Raw genomic sequence first — 12,647 nt, 5'->3', positions numbered from 1 at the left:
GAAAGCAGAAGCAGAAATGTTTTTAAAAGAACTGAAAATATCTTAATGTCCTTCTACGAGACAAAAAAGGCAATATTGTTAAATATTTAAAAAACATAAAAGTTAATGAGGAATAAAACCAAATATTGTAACGTCTAAACCAGAGGTTCTCAAACTGGGGTCCCAGGACCACCAGGGGTCTGCGAGAGTTATCTTGGGGGTCCTCAAAAAATGTCACTAAATCGTTAATTTGGTTTTTATTTTTAAAAAATGCATGAAGAACAATGAACTAATAAATCAAACACAACAAACTAAATAAAAATATAAATTCCCATGGCATTTAGGGGTTGAAATGACAATAAATTATCTTTTAAAACAGCAAGGGGTTTATGAGGGGGTCCCTGGAATTTTTATCGCTGTTGTAAGGGGTTTGAGAACCCCTGAAACTAGAGGGATGAAAACAAGCAAATAACAGTATTTTGTATAATGTCTTTCTTCTTAACGAGCTGAAAGTTTCCATATTTAATTGACAAAAAAAGCACAAATTTTATGAACAGAGAAAAAATAAACAAAATTAAACAGGAAAGATGGATAATTACAGTAAGTCTCATAGTTTACGTCTAAGTTTTCCTTTTGAACTGTCCCATAACTTGACAGGCTTTAGTACATTGTGTAATGCTCACTGTAAATACTCTTCATAGTTGACAGGAACATGTGTTTTAGTTTGACCTTGTAAAACAAAAATAAAAATGCTGTTTTTTCTGAGCACCCAGTGCATTGAAAGCACATAAAAAATATTTAAGCAAGAGAACATAGAGATTCGAGCAGGGCCAGTGTACAAGACAGGAAGCTGCCAATTTACTTTGAAGGCATTGTGTTGTAAAACCCTTTAAGTCCTGGAGAATGCACATAGCAGCACTCTGTTTGATTACAGATGGTAATAATGTACGGGAACTCTGCCATATACTGTTACTGTTTTAGGCGCCAAAAATAAGCAGCGTTTAAGAAGCTGCACTGACTGCCTCAGTGCCTTGGCTTTAAATCAAACTGCATATGCTATATTTTGTCATGTTTGGACATTCCACAGCAACAGTGTGAACTCATTTACCTCTGGCAGTCCCGGAGAGGACAGGACTTCTTCCACGCTTTTGAGAAAAGCCTGGATGGAAGAAAACGGACATCATGGAACCGCTGCATCATGTGCACATGGGTGGGCATTGTGTCTGTGTGTGAAATGGGTTTCGAAACTTTAACACGCTCCAGGACCTGTGTGAGGTTGTTGGCAGTGTTGTGAGGAATTGTCCCATTGGACAGTGTCTTGAGGAAGTCCAGCACTGGAATGGTGTCCTGGATGTGGGAGCGCTGGGCCACCTCTTGATGCCTGTTGATGACAGGTGGACTCACTTCAGAGGCTCCCTGAGGACACAACAAATCCAAGGAGGTTTGCGATTACGAGGCGACCAACGGAGCGCTGAGTTCTACAAATTACTTATTTCCTTTAATTCAGAAAGTTGCTCTTTTTCAGTGGAATAGTCATTTTTGTAGTGTGGAACAGCTGTCTTTATAATAATCTAATTCCTGTTTTAATAAACAGATTTCTTCACATGTTCTTAGACTTCTTCCTGTTTGCTGATAAAAGAAAACAACGTCACAACAAGAAATAATGTGGTATGCACATTTAGGCAAAAGCCCTGTAATGGTCTTGTAATTATTTATTTTATTTTATTTTATTTTATTGCTGCCTTTAGGACCAAAACTACAGTAAATAGCACATGCATGTGACACACAGATTTATTTAGCCATCACAATTTATCTGGTTGCTTTCAAAATTGAAGGAGGTATTCCTCAAAGAATTACATATTGATTGCTGCTTCTCTGCCAAAGCAGACATATCATGCTTTTAAATCCTTATTTTTTACATTTAAATCATTCAGTCGGGGTCTATGTGAAGTGGAACTGCTTGTTTCTGAATTCCTCCTGATTTTAACTTTACAAGCCCTTTTTCACCCCTTTTCTGAGGTGTGTCTCAAACAGCCGTCTTGAATCAGGTTAACTAAACATGCTGTACGTCCAACAATTACTTTCATTAAAATCCATTCACTGGTTCATGAGTTGTTTTGCTACCAGACAAAGAAATACACACACAGACAGAGGCAAAAACGTGATTGTCCAACATTCAACTACGAGTGGTGACATTATAAAGTCAGAGTTTGCAGACTTACAGTTGTCGGTGCAGTTGAAGGGAGTTCTTTGAAGTTTCTCAGTGTTGTGGTGGAAATTATTTCCTGGCCTAAAAAAAAAGTAAAAAGTATCTGTTTGAAATGGGATAAGACAAACAGGCTCAAAACTTTTAAATGTGCATTTTTTTTAGTAAAGATAACTGTTCTTTTAGTTATTTTATTTGGTGCAGTGTTGAACCTTCCCAGGACAGGCTGCTGCACTGTGGCTGGATTTTATCAGCATAAAGCTTCCACTCTGACACTATCCCCAGTCATAAAAGAACATACTCCAGATCCAAAGACTTGCAACTTTCACAAAACACTGATAATCAACCACACAACACACAGCCTCCAACACTTGTCTAGGACTAACTTTTATGTCGTAGCTGCCATTTAATAAAAACAACCCTGACAAACTATCATGCGATGGCCATGTATGGGTGTGCATCAGGAAAATCATCGTGAATAATTTCTGCTCTTTTTTTAGCTTGGTGTAACATTTTATAGGAGTGCTTCAGAGACGTAACAAATATATTTTTCTGTAACAATAACAGTCGAGCACTTTGAGTCAAGAAATAGTCTGTGAAGCATATTGCTAGTGATAAATTCAGTTAGTGGGGATAAGGCCTTTGTCAAATGCTTCATACAGTRCATCCACATCCATCAGAAATACTTCACACATACTACTCTCTTTAAAAAAATCTGTGATTTATGCAAGACAAAAAGGATTTTGCTTTGATGCAAAAAAAAAAGTAAAATTTCTTCTTGCCTCAAACATTTCTCAGACCGTTGTAAAAATTTCCTAATTTGGATTATCACTCAGCAGAACGTCAGTGTTTCTAAGTTCTCATAAATGTCAATTGCATCTCCATTTATGGCACTCCACTGACCAGAGGAGACAAACACAACAGAAACAGTCAAGAGAGCGATTGCTTTGCTCTCTTGTGTTGTAACTTGTCATGTTGACCTGAAACGATTGGCCTCCTGCAAATCAGCACGCCTCCGCACTCGAGTAGACACTTAAAAGGCAGAGCCATTTGAGCTGTTGGACTGAAATTGAGCGGAGGTGGAGTACATTTCAATATAATTGTTGTATGTGCAATGTGGTGACCAGAAGAACGGAAATGACTTTTTACCCCGACTTCCTCAGAGTCAAAGCAGGGGAAAACGTTTTAACAGGCTTGTCCTGTCCTCGATTGACAGGAAGCATTTTCCAAGACAGCAAAATATCCCACCTATAGCTGCATTGTAGTAGACCTGGATCTCATTAGGTGGAAGGGCCCTTTCCCAGATGACGAATTCATCAAAGGCTCCTGTTACATAGTGACCATATTTTTTGTTGTTGCCCGTTCCAATGACAAGGTTAGGATAGGGGTCACCATAGTTTCCTGAGACGTTGCCATGTAGGTCTCCAGCAGTGAAGGTCCCATTGATATAAACCTTCAGACCATTACTTTGGGTCCAGGTGAAGAGGACATGTGTCCAGAATGGACCTAATAGAAGAAAAAAAAACACAAATTAAAAAAAAAATACTAACACTGATAAGTCTAGTGAAGGTGCATCTAGATATGATTAGACTCTAATCAGAGAACAAAATGTAGACCCAAGACAATTTCTTCAACAGAGATAAAATGTACTTACTGAATTAGTTACACAATGATAAAATTGAACACTTACATCATGCACATAACAGCTTTTGGTCAAACACAAATAAATTTATTATTGATGTAATTTTATGGTGGCACAGTTTGGCACTTTTATCCCACAGTAAGAAGGTCTGAATCTTGGATAGAGCCTGTTAATGTCATTTACATGTTCTCACTGTGTGGGTTTGTGCCGGACACCCCGGTTTTCTTTTAATAGTTCAAAAACTTGCAGGTTGGCAGGTTACTGGAGACTCTAAATTAAACCCAGGTGTGAGTAAGAGCACGCCAACGACTATAATAAAAATCTAGACCTAATGCTTCATCAGGGGTTAGCACTGATGCCTCCCAACAAGAAGGTTCTGGGATCTTTCTGTGTGGAGTTTGCATGTTCTCCACATATTTGTGTGGGTTTTCTCTGGGTACTCTGTTTCCTCACCCAGACCAAAAACATATACAAAAGGTTGCTTTCAGGCCCAGACCCCCCCTCCCCCCCTTTTGCAAAAGATATCTGTGATCTCAATGAGATTTGCTTGGTTAAATAAAGGTTAATATTAATTAATTCTCACTGTKTTCCTCACACTCAACTGTGGTCTCAAATAACAAACAGAAAGATTTATGTARTACAATGTAGTTAAACAATAAGAAGAAATTGCACCTGAGTAAATTAGGGTTAATGGCTTTTCAGTCTGGATTTTAACAGTGAGAGAAAGGTGATATCTCCAAATTCAGAGGATAGTGTGTTCTAAAGTTTGGAGGCAGAGGGGCTGAATGCTCTGCTCCCCATGATTGTGAGATGGGCCAAAGGTTTGATTGAAAGCAGATCTGTAGGTAGCAGGAGGAGATAGTGAAATGCAGAAGGTCAAATAAATATGGAGGGGTGAGATTGTGGACAGCTTTAAAATTGTAAAGTAAAATTTTGGAGATGATGCAAAATTTCATCAGAAGCCAGTGAAGCCTCTGTGAGACAGGTAGATGATATGAGCAGCTGAGTTCTGAACCTTTTGTAGCTTTTGAAGAGATTTATATGAGAGGCCAAAAAGAAGGGAATTTCAAAAGTTAATATATAAACTTACAAGACTGGAGACATCATCTCTTTTAATTCTTCTCAACTTGTCTTCAGTATTTGATACCATTGATCACAATATCCCYACAGTCTCTCTCAAGCTATTGGGCTTCATGATAGTGTTCTTGACTGATTTCGGTCCTACCTTTCTGACAGGACAGAACATGTTGCCATCGGGGGAGCTAAGTCAAAGACTCATACAGGCACTTGTGGGGTTCCTCAGGGGTCAGTCCTTGGCCCTACTCTCTTTATAATATACATCCTACTTCTTGGACAAGTCATCGGACGTCATGGAATATCCTTCCAATGTTATGCTGATGACACTCAACTTTATATAAAATAGACCATCATCCATCTGCTTTTTCCTCTACATCCMCCTCATCATTACTCTGCACACTCACAGCCTGTCTGGAGGACATAAAGTTATGGATGAACAATAGCTATCTTCAACTSAACAGCTCCAAAACAAAGGCCATTGGCAGTTCTCATCAGGTTCAGTCATCTCCCATTACAGCTATACTGCACACTTTCCAGTACTGTCACCAAAGTTGGTGTCCGGTTTCGCCCTCACCTTTTTTTTTTGACACCCACATAAAAATCTAAAAACATTGCTAGTTTCATTCCATCACTTTCTCGGCTAGATGCTGAAAAACTTGTCCATGCCTTTATATCTTCAAGATTGGACTATTGCAATTCCATTCTTTCTGACATTTCAAATAAAAATCTTCAAAAACTTCAGTTCATCCAGTGCTGCCTGACATCTGACAATCCAGTTCAAGATTGGTCTCCTTACGCACCAGTGCATACATGGAAATATCACCCTCTACCTTAAAGAGCTGCTCTTCCCACACAACAGAACTCATTCTCTCCGTTCCTACAATTCCTGCCATCTCCAAATCCCCAGAACAAAGCTCAGCACCATGGGGGGCCGTGCCTTTTGCTCTGTTGCTCCTCGTCTGTGGTATTCACTTCCAGACCTTTTAAGGGAAAAGCAGACTGTAGAGTCCTTCAAAAAAGAATTAAAAACCCACAGCTGTATAGTTGAATTTTGATTTTCTAAGAATAAATACATTTCCCTCTCCTGTTGTCAAACAAACCTAACTAAAAACACACAAAAGTTTCAGTAAAATTTAATCGCACCATTGAAATCAGCTGATTACAGTTTGAGAATGGACATTTAATGTATTGATTCGATTTGAAGCAGGTGCACCAGGAAATCACTTCAGTCCACACTGACCAATAAGGACATGTTTTACAGCAGTTCCTCCTTAGACCCCGCCCCTGTTCATGTTCTCTGAGTTCAAAACTTTTTTGAGTTCAACCAAAAACTTAGAGCATCAAATCAAATCAAAATCATCAAATTTGAGATTCAAACAAAGATTTATGACATGCAAAATAAGTTTCTGTTTATAAACTTGATTCAGTTTTTTAATTGAAAATGCTATTTTGTTTCGTTGAAATGACTTTTTTTTTATTGAAAAAAATCTTTTTGATTGAAACTTGTTTTGTTTGATTGAATAAAAAAATACCTTCATACATGAACTTGTGTCCAATCACAGTAAATTCTTATGTGGATCGGGGTTGTGACAAGAAGGGGCAGGGGATTCTAAGGTGCAAACAGAATGGCCCGATTTTCGTCATGCAACTGTGGCAATGAGAGTTGATTTCGGCAATTCGGATAAAGCATGCAGAGGCCTTAAGTGAGGCCATTAAGTGAGTGAATCAATTCAGGAACTTGTACTGGAACGTTCTAGAAATTTCACAGATGAATTAATAAACTAATATCCTCAGTTGCACATGCTTTGTTTTATTTTAATGTTGTGTATTCGACACAAGTTTTTGAGGCAAATTCCTCCCAAATAACTTCATAATACAAAAGAGAACGAAGCAAACAAACAATAAGCAAGTCCCAAAAGACAACAGATCAAGTGTCTGATGACACATCTGCCTGAAGAACATGATGTATTTCATTTCTGGTCCCAATGTAAACCACATGTATAACTTCTCATCTCATTCACTTTGTCACACGGAAGGATTTTTCCTATGAACAGTTTAAACATTTTTAGCTTAACTCACACAGTTGGTTACACAACACTTCAACATTCACCGAATCAGCCACTAAATTTTTCATCACATTTGTGAAATGAATGATAGCGCTCCAACAGATTTTGAAATGGTGCCATAAAGGTCTGATATGACACACTTTATAGAAACCAGACGATGTTTGATCCTCTGAAAATCAGCCCTCAAAACCAAACAGAGTTATGACGTTGCAGAAAAAGATTTCAAGTAACCGCAGCAAAAACACAGAGATGACAGAAGTCACTTGAGAAGGAAACGCTAATTGGTAAAAGCCTAATCTTACACAGTTTATTGCATTTTATCCAAAATAATTGGACAAATCTTTTTATCTTATTTACTGGACATTTGTTTTTATAAATAAATCTAAATGATTAGTTACGATTTGTCTCTTATTCATTTCATGTAACYTATATCAGTCTTTAGACAGTTTTATTTCTCTCTTTTGAATGGGATTGCCTCTCATCCAAGAGGCATATTATTTTTGCATTGCCACAAAAATATTTATAAAACGTGTCTTTGACTTGCAAAAATCAAGTGCGGCAGCATCTGGTGTCGGTTATGGCTGAACCATGAAAACGATTACTGTTTGAAGTTAAAGATCTGAAAAAACACATTCCTCGCGGATGACCAATGAATAATGTAACTTAAGTGGCTTTGTGTTTTTTTTAAAATGGAAATTCATTCATAATACCTGGAACTGGAATCTTGGCCTTCCATCTGCGGTTGTTTCCCCGGGTGTAAATCTCCACGTGTCCCACCAAAGGGTTGGTGAAAACTGAGAAACCGTTGGAGATGACTTTCCCTCCAGAGGCCACAGCAAAACGTGGATCTGACTCGAGGTTTTTCCAAAAGAAGGAGAAGGTGATACCTGGAGAGAGCRATTAAAAATAAAATAACGATTGCATGGTTTCACGATTGAAGGTTTGCGTAACTGGCCATGCTCTAACCTTCCGGACCACACAACATGGGATCACTGATGCACGAGTTCTGGTAGTTTCCAAAGTGAAGAAAAGTCCCGCCGTTATCACCGTTCAAAAAGATGCCTTTGTTGACCATTCCTTCAACAATGTCTGACACAGAGGAATGAGCAAACATCATTTTTTWAGTGAAAATGGAAAAAACTGAGAGACCTGATTCACATTTATMGTACACATTTCCATGTATATTGTAATAAAATTACCTAAAATATTCAAAGTTAACTCATTGTTTTGTCTCTAACCAGTAATTGGATATAGATCAAATCTTCTGAAGTGGGATTCTGTGGAGAGACCATGAACAGTTACTGTCTTACCTGTTCTAGATAGCTCTTTGAACAACTTCTYTTTGGAGAAATAATTAAATTCTGACTAAATTGATGAACCAAAGCTAATCTAAGCAGGGCCAAATTCAGAGTTTATTGCTGCCATCTTAAAGGGGACAGAAACTATAAAAATACTGTTGATCATAATGCAGCTATGTTTTGTAGTTAGTTAAAAGTTCCTCCAATTGTTTGCTAATTGTTGATGACGCTATTGGTGGGGAGGGGTGCTTTGTAGGTCAGGGGCTTGGCTGCAGACTGAGCTCCAGGGAGGAGCTTTGCGTRAGTAGGTGGTGCTTTGTACCAGCAAGCATTTAGGCAGCTCCACATGGCCACAGGAGATTCAAGTACATGTACAAGTCTTAAMCACTAAGTTGAAACAGAAATTATACGTTTATTCAAAAATTAGATCCAATCTGGCATCTTCTGTTTCAAATATCTATCTTCATGCCATTATAYTCTCARCCATGTCGTACTGTTTACCTGTTTGGTCTCTTACAACAAATGAAATCTTAGAACCCATAGTTAGGCTCTACAACAGGGCCTACAAAATTCATAAAAAACTTCTTGGTTGGACTCATCTCTGCACAGTTCTTTCATTGTCTGATGCCTTGACTTTTCAGAATTATGTTTTGTATAGTGGTATTAATTTATATTTTCAGATCTTCCAAGGTACCAATTATGGAACTCTCTGTGCATTGTTGCCCAAATCAAATTCTGGAAGTGGTCATTCAACTAGATCTGTTACAAAAGGACAACTGATATTACCAAATTTTAAAAACTGTTACGACCAGAGGTCTTTCTTCTATGTTTATACTAAAGCATGGAATGACATTCCTCAAAACATAAAGTCCATTTCAAAACTACAGCCCTTTAAGAAGAATCTTGTCTGCCATCTGCTGGACACTTTTTGTTGTGCTCATATTTAGAYGTCCTATTTTGCAAATGCTGCCCTTTTGAAATTTGGTATGCTTGTTTGTCTTTGTGTCTGTGGTGTAAAATGATGTGATTGTGATGCTGTAATTCTGAGTGTTTTATGTGCTGCAGAACAGGAACCTGCTGTAAAACAGCAATTATGCTGAGTCAGGTTTGATTTTTAATAATCTTTTCCTGTTAAATAAATAAATCAAATCAAATCAAATCAAATCAATCAAATCAAGGATTTCTCAAACATACCTGAATGAGTCAAAGCAACGCTCTGGGTATGTTTTTGATAAGGGAATGACATTATAACATGATATAAAGGTACAAAATTGATTTTCAATAATCCCCTTTTAAAACAAGTCTGGCTTCAATTTTTTTGAAAACACTATTTTACAAACCATAACCTTTAAATTACATGGTTCTTTAAGCAAAAACATTCTGATTCTCCTGCATGAAGTGGTCCAGGCTGGACTATAGTGCAGCAGTTAGCTTTTGCTGCTTTGTGTACTGCAAGTCACCATTAAATTTGATATAAATAATACTGTAATGCAAAATTACAACAATGTGGTTTAATAAACAGTGATTTTGTGAGTTTGTATGATTTTTTTTTAACTTGGAGCCATTTTAAGATGCAACATTCCACTTTGTTGTTAATCTCACACGCAGTAGCTGTTAACGCATCAGTTTGGTAAAAATAAACTTTCTCCAAGCTGAGGACTTTCAAAGAGCTTTCTAAAACAGGTAAGATGTTAACTGTTCATAATCTTAAAAAAAAMAACTCAAAAGATCTGAAATCCTAAGTTTTCCTGTCTCTTTCTAGGTATTTTATGAAACCACCAAAGCAATCAACAAAAAATGTTTCATTTCAAAACTGGTTTGACAAAATATAAACTACAAATCTAAGAATCCATTTTTTTAACCTTCAAGAAAAGAAAGACTTGAGACAGAAAGATGTGAAACGTTTAGTTCATCCGTGTGCAGACAGTCGTGGTACACAAACTGATCAAACGTGGAGGAAGAGAAGGATTCTCACCTACTGTCGCAGAAATGTTAGAGTAGGCAGAGTCATTGGTATACACATAGGAAGAGTTATGGGAAGGAGGAAGCACAGTGTGGTTGTGGATTCTGAGAGCTGGATGACAAAAACACATAAACAAACAAAGAAACAAACCAACAGTAATTGACACTCCACAGGTGAGAGAGGAGAACAGTGAGTGTTAAACAGTGGGAGGGACGTGCTGCACAGGTATGAGACAGAGTGATGGTGAGTGAGCTGGGTGCTCAGTGACAAAAGGGAAACTCAGAGGGACGACACACATCATGCTCATGTCTATACCCGATCCCTCGACAACTTTAAACATTTCACAAAGGATGCATTGACAACATTGTTGTAACAAAGATTTAACTCCAACATCAACTTAGACAGAAGAAAGAATAGAGGGCTCCCCAACCAGTCTGAAATCAGACCCAAATGAAATCTTGACCATGTTTTAGCAAATTTTAGTAGGATGAAATTATTATTTTAAAAATACAGTATTTGTGTAAATATATAGTTACCTGCACACATTTTCCCATGTTTATAATATCTAGGGTTGGGCAATACTAGGAATTTTCAGATTTTGACACTTGTCATGCTCATTGAATAATTATGACAAAATGCAGGGCAATGGTTTTAGGCAAATAAAAATGTCTTGTATTAACTAACTACAACTAAATAAAGYGATGTAACAGTACAGAATCAATTAAATAATTCCCCTATTACGGTYTACTTCACACAGTTTAGGAAAAAAGTCACTAGTGCAAAAAAAAGGGCAACAATATAACAAACATATCAATATTACAATGTCAACAACACAACCAAAACTAATTTCTATTGCACATGGGTATGATGTGGAGTATGGAAGCCAAGAGCAGACATTTTCCGCACATAATTCTTTCTCTAGATAACGACTTAATTATATCATTATCACAAAATAATGATGACCGTTTTCTCGAGATAATTAAAAAAAATTCCATTATAATGAAAAATGCAGCTTTTCTAGAATTTATGTATTTATTTTAGTTTCTCTGTTTCTTTTWGCCAGCGAGTGGAGAGGCAGATCTCTGGAATGGAGTGACAATTTGCATTTTTAATCCTATCGTTGCAGTTTTAAAACTAAAGGGAAAATTATGTAAATTATGACACTGAAGATATTTTGTTCTTTGGCTACAGTTATAAATTTCACGTAAAAGAATGAGAATGACTGAAAAAAAAGCAGAACTGACTGAAGTGGAACAAGTCATTCAGGCAGCTCATTCACAGAAACACATTTCGGCTCATACTTATGTTGGTCCCGTTAACATAACCCGGCCTGTTTCCAATCTGGTCCCACAGTTCATGGATTCCGTCCACCGAATCCAGCGGCCAGTAATGGGAAGCTGTGGCCAACACCTGCAGGCCTGGGCAGAGAGTTCACAGTCAGACAAGGGTCCAACACGGACATTACAAAGAATTTAGTCCAATTCTGGATGTTAGTTGGATTAGAGGATTGATGATGATGAATTAAGCAGCTGAAATATCAGATTGTTCTGATTATCAAGTTGTAAACAATAATATCCTTTGGCCTTGGTGTTAGCAAATCACAAAGTCCTCCCAAATGTATGATCTGCTGATTTGACGTGAAACAGCACAGAAACATAAAAAGTAAAATATTTCACCTGGGTGCTTTTTAGTCGACAACACTTGAGAGTAAACCTGTAAAAGCAAGAAAATAATTCAACTTTCCACACAGGAAAATGGGATTTTCGCAACTTGTGTCTCAGTGACTCACCTTTAAACAGGAGAGAAAAGCTGTCAAAATATGAAGATTCCAACAAATCTCCATTGCTCTTGAAAAGTGAATCATCCTCTTTAAAAATAAATAAAATAATCAATCAACTTAATTCCCCACAAAAAGATAAATCCAGCAGGTTTTCCTCATTGTTCCAAGATCTGATTAGTTGTCCAAACTAGTAAGAAATATTACAGTTAGTCTGTAAACTGGTGTAAAAAAAATCCCAGTTCAGAGAGTGAGGCAGGACAACTTTAAAGGTTGCTCTGTCATGGTCAAAAAAACTGGAGCCAAACGTTTTTATCCGACAGAAAGTTACTGATTGTTTCTCCAAACTGCGAGGAGTGGAGGAGCTCAGAGGAGGCGCACCGAACTGGACTGGAACTCAACGTGGGAATGAAAAAACGTGATGTCATTTTTTTTTTTCGCTCTTTTTGGACCTTCTGAGGAGGGGCGTTCAAGTTGTGTGCGTAAATGGCACGCTTTGTGCGCAACAGAAGATTTTGCAGGGGAATGAAATGAATGAGATCAGGATGTTTGCTTTCCAAACAAACGTGAGAAAGTGATCAAGCGATGAGGACAAACGTGTGGCCTGATCATTTGTTTAAGTGTTGAGGTCAGTTAGAG

The 12,647-nt window shown here is 37.6% G+C and overlaps 1 protein-coding gene across 1 annotated transcript in view; it reads right to left on the bottom strand.

The window, feature by feature from the left end:
* adgrd1 (adhesion G protein-coupled receptor D1) overlaps positions 1-12,416 on the bottom strand; it is a 53,646-nt gene extending 41,230 nt beyond the window's left edge. The window contains exons 1-10 of the mRNA XM_014023435.1: positions 12,021-12,416; positions 11,908-11,944; positions 11,533-11,649; positions 10,244-10,342; positions 7,937-8,059; positions 7,681-7,857; positions 3,434-3,691; positions 2,202-2,269; positions 1,246-1,395; positions 1,088-1,138 (exon numbers count right to left, since the gene is read on the bottom strand). Of these exons, the coding sequence (XP_013878889.1) occupies positions 1,088-1,138; positions 1,246-1,395; positions 2,202-2,269; positions 3,434-3,691; positions 7,681-7,857; positions 7,937-8,059; positions 10,244-10,342; positions 11,533-11,649; positions 11,908-11,944; positions 12,021-12,095 (1,155 nt within the window). The 5' untranslated portion in view covers positions 12,096-12,416. The remainder of the gene's footprint in view (positions 1-1,087; positions 1,139-1,245; positions 1,396-2,201; positions 2,270-3,433; positions 3,692-7,680; positions 7,858-7,936; positions 8,060-10,243; positions 10,343-11,532; positions 11,650-11,907; positions 11,945-12,020) is intronic.
* Positions 12,417-12,647: the final 231 nt, after the last annotated feature.

Source organism: Austrofundulus limnaeus, unplaced genomic scaffold, assembly GCF_001266775.1.
Source record: "Austrofundulus limnaeus strain Quisiro unplaced genomic scaffold, Austrofundulus_limnaeus-1.0 Scaffold369, whole genome shotgun sequence".
NCBI lineage: Eukaryota > Metazoa > Chordata > Actinopteri > Cyprinodontiformes > Rivulidae > Austrofundulus > Austrofundulus limnaeus.
Note: the sequence above shows the minus strand (reverse complement) of the source record. Positions and strands in the feature narration are given on the sequence as shown.